Source organism: Castanea sativa, chromosome 12, assembly GCF_040712315.1.
Source record: "Castanea sativa cultivar Marrone di Chiusa Pesio chromosome 12, ASM4071231v1".
In the NCBI taxonomy this organism is placed as follows: Eukaryota; Viridiplantae; Streptophyta; class Magnoliopsida; order Fagales; family Fagaceae; genus Castanea; species Castanea sativa.
Genome location: NC_134024.1, coordinates 30,716,495 through 30,729,141, shown reverse-complemented (window position 1 = coordinate 30,729,141; position 12,647 = coordinate 30,716,495). Strand labels below are relative to the sequence as shown.

General features: G+C 40.8%; 1 protein-coding gene across 6 annotated transcripts in view; it reads left to right on the top strand.

The window, feature by feature from the left end:
- The window catches only part of LOC142619777 (rab escort protein 1-like), a 31,300-nt gene that overhangs the window by 6,452 nt on the left and 12,201 nt on the right, over positions 1-12,647 (top strand). For 5 of the 6 annotated variants that reach the window (XR_012841568.1, XR_012841567.1, XR_012841569.1 and 2 more), the window contains exons 4-8: positions 8,056-8,094; positions 8,199-8,445; positions 8,548-8,623; positions 9,484-9,679; positions 10,172-10,252. Coding sequence is in view for 2 of the 6 variants with exons in the window: in XM_075793054.1 (XP_075649169.1) it covers positions 8,056-8,094; positions 8,199-8,445; positions 8,548-8,623; positions 9,484-9,679; positions 10,172-10,252 (639 nt within the window). In the remaining 4 variants the exon portion in view is untranslated. The remainder of the gene's footprint in view (positions 1-8,055; positions 8,095-8,198; positions 8,446-8,547; positions 8,624-9,483; positions 9,680-10,171; positions 10,253-12,647) is intronic. The other variant, XR_012841570.1, reaches the window with a different exon arrangement.

The window sequence follows — 12,647 nt, the reverse complement described above, 5'->3', positions numbered from 1 at the left end:
CCACATGGGTGAAAAATCAGTTGGTGTGATCACAGCTGCAGTATCTCCGATTTGGGAAGTGTATGTGGATGGGGCAGCTAATCAGAGAGGGTCTGGTGTTGGACTTGTCCTGACGTCCCCCGAGGGAATTGTTTTCGAAAAGTCTTTGAGATTGGCATTCTCGGCCACTAATAATGAGGCCGAATACGAAGCGGTCTTGGTAGGCATGAAAATGGTGCATAGAATGGGTGGAAAGGAAATCCATGTCTTCTCGGACTCTCAACTGGTGGTCGGCCAGGTCACGGGGACCATAGAGGCTAGAGATCCAAGGATGCAGGAATATTTGGCCCAGATCAATCGCCAGCAAACTGAATTTGACTCCTTCGCCTTAACTCATATCTCTCGGAGCGGAAACACCCATGCAGACTCCTTAGCCACGCTGGCAACGTCCTCGGCTCAAGGTTTACCTAGGGTTATCCTCGTTGAGGATTTACTAGAACCCTCTCTTGTCATTACCAACGCGCCTCGCATCCATCTAATAAGGCCTGGACCTAGTTGGATCGACCCGGTCATATCTTTTCTTAGGAACGATGTCCTTCCTGAGGACAAATCTGAAGCAGATAAGATACGCCGAAAGGCGCCACGTTTCTGGTTGTCCGAGGACCAAAAACTGTACAAACGATCCTTTTCAGGACCGTACTTGTTGTGTGTACACACTGACTCAACGAAAGGGCTTCTAGAAGAACTGCATGAAGGGATTTGCGGCAGCCACACTGGGGGAAGATCCTTAGCCCACAGAGCTCTGACTCTGGGTTATTGGTGGCCCAATATGCAAAGAGAGGCTCAAGACTATGCCAGGAAATGTGATCAGTGTCAGAGGTTCGCCCCTAATATTCATCAACCTGGAGGAGTTCTTAACCCCCTTTCCAGTCCTTGGCCCTTCGCACAATGGGGACTAGACATAGTTGGGCCATTTTCGAGGGCAACAGGTAACAAAAGATGGCTTCTCGTGGGAACAGACTATTTCACTAAATGGGTTGAGGCCGAGCCCTTAGCAAATATTAGAGATGTTGACTCCAAGAAGTTTGTCTGGAAAAACATCGTTACTAGATTCGGTATACCACACACACTCATCTCAGACAATGGTGTTCAGTTCGACAGTAAGGCTTTTAGGAAGTATTGTGGTGAAATAGGTATCATAAATAGATATTCCATCCCAGCTTATCCTCGAGGAAATGGGCAAGCCGAGGCCGTTAACAAGGTCATTGTCAGTGGGCTGAAGAAAAGGTTGGATGATGCGAAAGGCAGATAGGTAGAAGAGCTCCCTCATGTTCTATGGACGTATCGGACCACACCGCGCAGGTCCACTGGAGAAACGCCATTCTCTATGACTTATGGAGCCGAGACAGTGATACCTCTGGAATCTGGTTTTCCCACCCTAAAGACGAGCTCTTTTAATCCAAAGAATAACTCGGGACTCCTGGAGAAAGGCCTAGATTTGCTTGAGGAACGGCGCGAGGCAGCTATGGTCCAAATGGCTTATTATCAACAGAAGCTAAAACGAGGATATGATGCCCACGTGAAGCTAAGGCCACTTGCACCTAGTGATCTTGTGCTAAGAAAAGTTGTGGGCACCTCTAAGAACCCAGCTTGGGGTAAGCTAGGACCCAACTGGGAAGGCCCCTATCGCATTGTTTCAGTAGCAGGCATAGGGTCATATCGGCTAGCTGACCTAGATGAAAGAATTGTACCACGCCCATGGAATGTAAATAATCTTAGAAGGTATTATTATTAATAAAATGTGCTTTTGTCAGTTAACATTTCCAAGTTATGAGTACCTCTGACGCATGCAGGTACAATCATTAAGAATCAAACAGAAACTTGGTTAAGTGTAGTCCTCGGACCACAAACCTTGTGGAAATTGATATCTTGTCACTTGTTAAACAGAACCTTAGTTATGCCGGGTCCTCGGACCTCCTACTTTGGGAAAATTAACATTTGAAGTTACAATCATTAAGAATCAAACAGAAACTTGGTTAAATGTAGTCTTCGGACCACAAACCTTGTGGAAATTGATATCTTGTCACTTGTTAAACAGAACCTTAGTTATGTCGGGTCCTCAGACCTCCTACTTTGAGAAAATTAACATTTGAAGTTACAATCATTAAGAATCAAACAGAAACTTGGTTAAGTGTAGTCCTCGGACCACAAACCTTGTGGAAATTGATATCTTGTCACTTGTTAAATAGAACCTTAGTTATGTCGGGTCCTCAGACCTCCTACTTTGGGAAAATTAACATTTGAAGTTACAATCATTAAGAATCAAACAGAAACTTGGTTAAGTGTAGTCCTCGGACCACAAACCTTGTGAAAATTGATATCTTGTCACTTGTTAAACAGAACCTTAGTTATGCCGGGTCCTCAGACCTCCTACTTTGGGAAAATTAACATTTGAAGTTACAATCATTAAGAATCAAACAGAAACTTGGTTAAGTGTAGTCCTCGGACCACAAACCTTGTGGAAATTGATATCTTGTCACTTGTTAAACAGAACCTTAGTTATGTCGGGTCCTCAGACCTCCTACTTTGGGAAAATTAACTTTTGAAGTTACAATCATTAAGAATCAAACAGAAACTTGGTTAAGTGTAGTCCTCGGACCACAAACCTTGTGGAAATTGATATCTTGTCACTTGTTAAACAGAACCTTAGTTATGTCGGGTCTTCAGACCTCCTACTTTGGAAAAATTAACATTTGAAGTTACAATCATTAAGAATCAAACAGAAACTTGGTTAAGTGTAGTCCTCGGACCACAAACCTTGTGAAAATTGATATCTTGTTACTTGTTAAACAGAACCTTAGTTATGTCGGGTCCTCGAACCTCCTACTTTGGGAAAATTAACATTTTTGAAGTTACAAATCTTAAGAATCAAACAGAAACTTGGTTAAGTGTAGTCCTCGGACCACAAACCTTGTGAAAATTGATATCTTGTCACTTGTTAAAGAGAACCTTAGTTGTGCCGGGTCCTCGGACCTCCTACTTTGGGAAAATTAACATTTGAAGTTGATGGTCTAAAGAATCAAATGGAAAATTAGTTAAGTCCTGTCCTTGGACCATAAACTTGATCAAAGTTAACTTCTTATTGTGTCTGGGAGTTAGTGCCTTACTGTTCAATAACTCGGATCTTACACCTTACTAAAAACAACGCTACACATTATAAGGTTTTAATCGTTATATGAGGTCTCTTTTTTTTTTCAACCAAGGCATTGTTTAAACATGTTAGCCATATCACTTTTTATTAAGTTTTTAATAACACACGAATGACTGCGTGGAGGTTATGATTGTACAAAACTTGAAGTTAGATTTGTTTGCTCTGCCCCTTTTTGACCATGTACTAATGGCAATCTTTATGACCTATATAACGAGAATAAAGTAAAATGGATGCGACATAAATGAGAATCAAACGAAATAGTTCTTCATTAATTACTTAAATGTACATTACATAGTTAATCCAGATATAGAAAAAGAAAAGTCCTAAAGCTAGGTCCTAAGCTTTTGGAGGGGGGTCTTGCTGAGAGGTACTGGTGGCCTCGGTCTTTCTCAACTCCAGCTCAAAGGGAGTCAGGACTTGCTTTCCTTTGTCTGCTGTCTTTGTTGGAAGGACGTTGGGTTCCACTTTCTGGCTCAAGTCCTTCTCTGCATCCCCGCCTCCTTCCTTCTTTTTGTTGGAACCCGAAGGTTCTGTAGGATCTGGAACTAGCTGTGGGACCATCGGAGGCAGAGCAGGGAGAGTTGACTCAGGGGTAGGAGTAGCGGCAAGAGCCTCTTCAATCTCCTGTATCTCCAGGGGAAGCCAAACGTTCTCGGACTTCCTCAGATCCGAGGATAGAGGAACTCCAGCTACGTTTAGGGCTTCCCCCCAGACTTTCTGACAGTACTCCCGGCACAAAGCCGCGAAGGCCTCTGTCAGCTGCTCCTCGGTGTTTGCTACCCCTTCCTCGTAGCTCGTCTACTTGGCAGCCTGTAAAGAGCGATGGAATGAGCTGGCTTCTTCCTTCATCAGTGCAAGTTCCTTCTCCAAATCCGAGCGTTCCCTTTGGGCTCGGGAGAGCTCATCATCTTTTTCGTGAAGGAGCTTGCGCTGCCCTTCTATTTGGGTCTTCATGGTCCTCAGATTCGCCTCGGCCCCATTCTTCTCTCTCTTTAGATCAGCCACCTCCGATGTAAGCTTCTCGTTCTCAGCAAGGGCTGTGCCCAAGGACTTCTCAGTCTCCAACCTGACTTCAAACTCAGTTCTGGCCTTCTTCCGAGTCTCTTCTATAAATTTCTCGGCTACGAAGACTTCTTGAATGACCTGCAGTAAAGTGCGAGGAAGTCAGATATAGCAAGGCACTTATGAATGATTGAATATTGTTAAAAGTGGAAACTTCCTAAAAATGGGTAAACTTACCAGCGCTAAGTCTCTTTTTAAAGAGATGAATAGTTGTGACTGGCTCATTCTTTCCAAGGTTTTCATGTCCTTGGGCAGCAGAAGAGGGCGCTCCAACACTTCGGCCAAGTGGTGGGCATGGCCTTGTTGAACCGCCCTTATACTGGATTGGCAGGAGATGGGTGCACCGTCCAGCCTTAAGTCAGGGGACCAGGTGGCTGGTGCTCGGCGCACTTCGGCTTCGTCCCTGATCTCCCCGCTTTCAACTGAGCGGGCCCAGCCTTTGCCTTTATCCAGCTTCTGCTGCTAAACGGCTGGCGGTTGTTGTCGCGGTTTCTTTGGTTCCTTGCCGCCTGTCCCCTCAGCCTCCCCCTTTCTTTTCTTTTTAGGATCCTCGGCTGGAAGTTTTGGCTCAGCTGGAGGAGGGGGAGGTGGCAAGGATGAAAGAGCTTGGGACCCCCCCGTCTTTCTCGTAACAACCTTCGCAGCTCTATTGGTTAGGAGACCCTTCATCCTTTCCATATCGTCTTCAGATTCGTCCTCTGGTCGGGCAACGATTAATCCTGCAACTCCAGAGGCCTCAGTGGCTTCTTCTTCCTCGTCAGAGAGTATGACGAACTGGTTCCCTCGAGGTCTTTCGGTGTCTTCAAGTTGAAATTGATCTATCTCTTCGTCTAGTGTATGTGAAGAAGACACTTGCTCTTCTGGAACAACGGTTGCCTGAGAGTGTGCGGCGAGGGGAATTGCCGCTATGGGCTAGTTGTACAAAACGGTGTGAGGGGCGTCAGGGAGATCGTGGTCGTCCAAAAAGTGGGGCCAGGCTACGTTTATTCTCCTTCGTCTTCGGTCACCCGCGATTATGGCGTTTTCTATCTCCTGGAAGTCCGAAGAGATGGGAGTGTACCCCAGAATCAGATGAGCAGCTCTAAGTTGTAAGTCCTCGCTGACAAACACCTCGGAGCGAAGCACTCGGTTTAGATCGGCAACGCTGCAGTGGCTCAGGCGTGGACGCACGTGTTGTTTATCTGCAAAGAAAGACGTGAAAGTGAACAACGTGGTCAGATTCACACAACAAGTGATAAAGTTAAACAAATATAAATACATGTTAGTGTGCATGCTTGTTAGTATTAAAGGGAGTTGTGAGATGGGGAGGTTAATCCTAAGGTGTCGCACCTGGATCTCCCCACTCAACTGGGCAGTGGAGGCCGTCGTGCCAGTTCCCAAAGACGATCAGGTAGTCATCTTTCATACCTTTGTTGGATTTGGGCAGACAGGAGATTAGCCTAACGACGCTGGAGCAGGATTTATTGTAGTAACTTACTTTGGAGAGTTTATGGGACTCGTACAGAAAGACGACGTCGTGCCAAGTGAGGTTTAGACCCATTTGCTCGTTTAGAGTATCGACGCTACCCAAAACTCTAAAAACGTTTGGGAGGCACTGATCGGGACACAACCGATGGTTGCGAAGGTACTCCCTGGTTACTGGTTTCATTGGGAGGGTCATCCCACCCTCTATAAAGGCTATTATTGGGATGATAACCTCTCCCTCTTTTCTAGAGCCGGCCACGGCTTCTGTCGGGCAATATTTTAAACCTACATCGCCGGGAATGTGATATTTGACTCTGAAGCCTTCCATTCCAGCGGCGGTATCAACTAGACACTTAAACCTACCCATCAGAAAAGAACGAAAGGCTAAACTCTAAAGGGGAGAATATCTACGAAGACAGCCGAGGACTATATCCGAGGAGAAAAGATTAAGAATAGAGAGAGCAAGAACTTACAAAGTTGAAGGTGTGCAAATTTCCACGGTTTTCTGCAGGTAAAGTATGATTGCTGATGTTTTGATGGGATTAGCCCCTGGGGAATTAAATGAAGGCGCAGGTTCCCGAAGCGTCACGATGTGCGGAAAAGCGGTCTCGAAATTATATTCGTCCCGCCCAAATTTTCGTGAAGTAACGAGGACCGTTGGATACCCATCTCGCCGTTGAACGTTGGGGACAAAATGTAACTTACATCAATAAATGCGCGCGTTTTTGAAAATAAAACCGCCAAGTGGCATCTTCTGGGACGCGAAACGATTTCCACACGTGCAATCACTCACAAAGTGTGTGGAGTAGGTTCTCGTCAGATCAAAACCCTATTTTTCTCCTCGGACGTTGAAAATTAGAGTTTTGAGGGGCTATTGTGGGGAGAAATTAAACCCTGATGAGGATGTAGGCCTTTGGGCCGTGCTAAGGAAGGCCGACCTGCTCTTGGGTTTAGAACTTGTTAATACTACGGGTTGGCCCATACGCCGAGGATCCGGGGATCCAGCCGAGGATGAATTTCCCTTCAGACGGACATCAGAGAACTCGAGACTTCATGGTAACGGTTAGGGAAGGACACGGTCAAGACCAATGGTTAAAGGGGGTGAACCCTTGAATGTTCTAGAAGCACCGATGTAAGAGAAATACCAAAGATAAAGGCTGCCACCTCCACATTAAAGACCCTGTACCTACCACCCTGGCCGCATTAATGGGGAAGTGACGCCTGAACAGTGGAAGGGAAACTTCTGGTTACTATTCAAAGGCACTGAGAAAAGAAATATCTGGGTTAAGGGGGAGTTGGGGCAACACGTGTACAAAGTATCAAAAAGAGGAGTATTTAAGGAGAAACCTAGAACAGGAATGGGGACTCCCTTTTTTTGTAATCTAAAAAGAAAAAGAAAAAAGAGAAAGAGATAATATAAGAACAGCTCTCGGCTTACGTCCGAGCAGGTGGATTCACAATATTCCTTATTGTTTTCAAGTGTTTGTAAGCTTTGGCTTGTCATTTAATCCTCATACCCTTCTAACCTGGGTTTCAAGCCCACACTCTACAAATTCATATTGTTTAAGGCTCATTGGGCCTGAGCCCGTAACTGTTCTTGGGGCCAGGTGCAATTGTGCACTTACAGTTTGTATTATGCGTTTTATAAGAAAGAACTTGATCTATTTGCTTGCTGCCTTTGGAAATGAGTTGTCAACTATTTGCTTTGCTCTGAATTGAAGCTGTGAGGCAAGTAGTTGAAAAACTGGGAAGTAGATATCATGGGAAGGGATGAAACCTGAGGATAGTTAGAAAGGCAAACTTTGGTTTTGTATTTGTTAAACTTTGAAAAATATTTTGATTTGATATATAATTATTTGGATAAGTAATACTCCATCCATCCCAACTTTTTGGTCTTGTTTCAAAAACCCAACTTCTTAAGGGAACACCATTTGTTGTCTTGTCTCTTGTATAGAAAGGTGTAAGTTTCCAAAATTACCCTTAAATAAATTTATCAAAAAATTGGAATACTTTATCTGGAATTACAGGCACAAAAAAATATGCTCTATACCAAAACTGGTGCCTAGCATTTTGGAATACTTTGAGAAGTAAAATACAAACTGTAACTTATCCTCTTAATCAAATTTGAAAAACCTACTTCTTCCACAATACAAAAGCTATTGGCTCCAAGCATTTTGGATTACTTTCTGATTATTGGACTTGCACCTTTTTGTTCTTGTTAATATTGAACTTTAGTCCAACATCTAGAGGGTTGCTTATGTTTCCCACACACACACACATTTCTGTTTTTACTTTACCTTGCTGTGATACTTATCTGCATATGAACTTCTAATATGCAGGTTCTGCGAATGCCAATGATTGCCCTACTTATGGACAAGGTGCATAATTTTCTTTTTCCTTCTTATGTATCCATTAGAAAAAATTTATTTGACCTTAGTATGTCTATCTTTTTTAAATTCATCTTTTCCCTGGAAATTTGCAGTGTACTGGGCATTATAAAGGAGTTAGATTATCTTCAGGTCAAGACTTATTCAGCCACCAGTTAATCCTGGATCCATCCTCCGTAGTTCCGTTGCCATTAATTTCATCTCCAACAGATTCTCCAAGAGAAAATCGTCAAATTTTAGGTCTGGGAGATGAAAAAAGGAAAGTTGCTCGGGGAATATGCATTACAAGGAGTTCCTTAATGCCAGATACATCGAATTTTCTGGTGGTATATCCTCCAAGATGTAAGATCAAGTTTCTAGTGCTACTACTTTTTTTTGTTGAATGAATGAGGGGATAAGAAATCAAGAGAGAAAGAGAGACTGACTTTTTCCCACTCCCTCTAGCTTTGTACCCTGAACAGGTTACATCAATTCGAGCTCTCCAAATAGGTAGCGATTTAGCTGTTTGTCCATCAGGCATGTAAGTTTAAGAGTTTTTGAAGATAACTACTAGTCTCTTGACTCTCTTCTGCTTTGATGTTTTACCATTGAGTATATCAGAAGATAGAATGTTCTGGAAGTTGTGCATTTCAATCAGGAAGCATTAGATTTGTACCCAATAAAACAATAGAGGTTTGTTGCAGTAGGAAGCATGTATAATTTGCCTAAGATCAATTATGTTTGGTCCTCAGTTGTTAAGTCAAGGGTGCAATGTTGCCTCTTTGAAAAGATTGTAAAATAATCATTTCCTGATAACCACCACTTGCTACCTTGATCCTGAGTTTTGATTTATTTTGTTTCTTATAGGTGTTTTGTTACATTCTTAATGTTGTCATCTGTTGCTTAAAAGAATTTGATTCTGTTGCACATATGTAAGATAGACAATCAGTTTGCTAGTTAAATTAATTTTTGATGGGATCCTGATTTTGCAAGTGAGCATTGAATGAAGGTTTATTTTATTTTTTGATAGGTAAAAATAATAATATTGAAATGAGACTACTTTGTGAAAATAAGCACGAAGCAGCATAAAAAAATTACAATGGGAGAAATATCTAACATGTTCTCCTGTCTGAAGATGTTGATGGTTGTGTGAAATTGATATGTAATTAGAAAGAATGTCAATTTTTACATTGTTTTAATTTTAAAAAGGTTGTTATTTGTTGTGATGTTAGATTCTTGGTGCTAATTGTAGAGACCTGTGTGCTATAAAGTGGCTATATTATTGATGGTGGTTATTGACTCCTTTTTTACCATGTCATGTGACTAGCATTTTATGTGGATTCCCTTAGTCCCCATTACCTTCCTGAAATGCGTTTGGTATTGTTCCCTTCTCCCTTTCAGGTTTGTATTATACTTTTGTACTTTGTGTCACGATGCCAACCAAGGGATAAAGTCACTGAATGCTGCCATGGATTCTATTCTCACACTACCCAAGTCCTCACATTCTGAAAGTAGTACAACTGTTTACAGTGAAAATTCAGCAGAAGTAAAGCCCACTGTACTCTGGAAAGCATTGTATATTCAGGAGCTTACCATGGTGATCTTCTCATCAGAACTTTTCCATTTTTAGACTATTTTGTACTATTATGATGTTATAATTGTACACTGAAAGTGCTCTTCTTTTGCCCCCCTCCACAATTTAAAAAAAAAAAAATCCCAAACCCCAAATTAGTTTGAAACTCTCTTTTTGATTACCCTTTGGGAGGATGCTGCATAAAGTGGATAGGAATAGGATAGCCAATGAGCCCTAGCTTGAATGGCACTTACTCCCCTCACAAGTATGAGATGGATTGTGAGATTGTGGGTGCAAGAATCAGTGCTTGTGTAATTTTCCCAATGTAACAGAAAACTAAACATGTGGATAGGTGACCTATTGGATAAGACATAACCCTTGTTGGTCTGAGTACCCTTCAGAGTTCTTATATGTGGACATTCTTCGTGATACCCAGCAAACGGATGTGTGATTTGTTTGAGTAGCATTATGGTTGACATGTGTTGGTATCTGATAAGAATTTTATGTTGATTCCAGGATCAATTTGAATCTATCAACTCCACTGCGATGCCAGATGGAAATTTCAATTACAATAATATTTTGGATGCAGCTTTGAAGGTATTTCATCTTTTGCTAAACCTTCATAAAGTTCAATGTTTCGTTTCACTGTGTATGAATTGTGGTACTTCTCCACTGTTAGTTTTGCGGAAGCAATATAAAACAAAATTTTATATTTTCATTTAAGATCGTTGTACCACATAACCATAGATTTTAAACAAAACAAAATTGCGTACCTCTCTTAGCAACCCAAGCGTGTTGCCTCCCAAGGTATTCACGTCTCTCTCTCTATTTCTTTTTAGGTTTTCAGAAGACTGTAGTATCACTCAGTGGTTTTTTTGATGGCCAACCACTAACGTAATATATATATTAATCTCTTATTTCTTATTTAAGACTTCTAAAAACCCAAGAGAGAGATTGGACGTGGGATCCTTAGGGATCCTAATCTTCAGCTGTAGGATTAATCAATAACTTTTTGAATGTTATTGACTTATCTTGAAACTCTTTCAAAATTATTCCTTAATTTTCTCAACCATATCAAGAAAATATTTGAACTTCTACAGATTGCAATAATGTCCATTAACACAATGCAATTGACCCCTGAAGATTAGAGAAATACAAATGAGGTCCCCTTACTTACAATTTTGTATCTATGCCCTTCCACCACACTATATTCCCACAAGCCACTAGGACTGGATTAATATCACTGTCATGTCCTTAGCTTATGTAACCCTTAATTTCTTGATTTCATAATTTCTATTGGACTCCAAAATATCTTTGAAAAAACTCTTTAAATATATATATATACAATATTATATATATATATATATATATATGGAAAAACATTTTTGAAAAAATGTCACCGGCTGGTTTTGTTTTGAGTCCAACTTCAGTATGAAAATCAACTAAATATACTATCTTCTTTGGAGACTGGTGGATTCATTGTTGAGCATTTACATATATTACCCAATACACACATAACCCAACATGTCTGTATATAGCCTTTAAAAAATTAGCATCACCAGTTGACACTGTCAAAGTTATGTGCATAGTAAATAAATATACACAAACCTCTCATGTTTGAGGACAATAGAAAAATTGTGATAGAACAACCTTTTAATTAACAGTGATCACTCCATAAGGTGTTCTTGATCAAATCCAATTCAGTGCATGTACTTGTTACATTACACCCACTTGTTTGCTTAAAGTCACTACCTCAATGATGGAGTAAATCATCCTATCATATAGCAGCCCAACAAGTGTAGGCTTCAGTGGTAATATTCAATTAATATCCATAGCCTAGAACAATTTAATAATCTATGAAAAATCATTACTCCCTGTCTTTGGTTCCTTAACCATTCACATGATTTTTCTACAGAGGTGACATCACATGCCACATTTAAACAATGAAATATACCAATAAAAAATTATGCACGTAAAAATATAATTTTATTATCAGATAAAAATGCAAAGTATTGTTTTTGAGGGCACATAATTCTAACAATCTCCCACTTGCACTCAAAACTAATCATACATGTATTTAATACCCATTGCTTCTAGATGTTTCTCAAACACTTTTTGAATCAATGCCTTTATGAGTGGATCTGCAACATTATTGGCAGAGGCAATCTTTGTTATAGTTACATCACCTCTATGTATGATATCATGTATCAAGTGATATTTACGTGCAATATGCTTTGTCCTTTGATGAGCCCTTGGTTCTACTGCATTTGCAACAGCCCCACTATTGTTACAATAGATAGTAATGGGTGACTCAATAGAAAGAACAACTTCAAGTTCTTGAATGAACTTGTGAATCCACACAGCTGCCTTTGCAGCTTCACTTGCAACTATATACTCTGATTCTGTAATAGAGTTTGCAGTAGTATCTTGCTTGCAACTTCTCCAACTTATTGCTCCCTTGCCAAGAGTGTACACAAATCCAGAAATTGATCTTCTATCATCAATATCAGATTGAAAAGCTGAATTTGTATACCCTTGAACGGTCAGATCCTCACCACCAAACACCAAGAAATAATGTTTGGTCCTATTTAAATATTTAAGGATATGTTTCATTGCTGTCCAATGTTCAAACCTGGATTGGATTGATATCTACTCACAATGCTCACTGCATAACAAATGTCTGGCCTAGTGCAAAGCATTGCGTACTTGAGACTTCCTACAGCTGAAGCATAAGGACAATTTCTCATCTTCTCTCTCTCTTCTTGTGTTTTAGGACACATTTGATTAGAGAGATGAATTCCATGTCTAAAAGGTGAAAAACCTTTCTTGGAATCTTGCATGCTAAACCTAGCCAATATCTTGTCAATATAATTGACCTGTGAAAGTCCCAATAACCTTTTCTTTCGGTCTCTAAACAATTTGATTCCGAGTATATAGGACGCTTCACCAAGATCTTTCATTGCAAAGTGACTAGATAACCATACTTTTATAG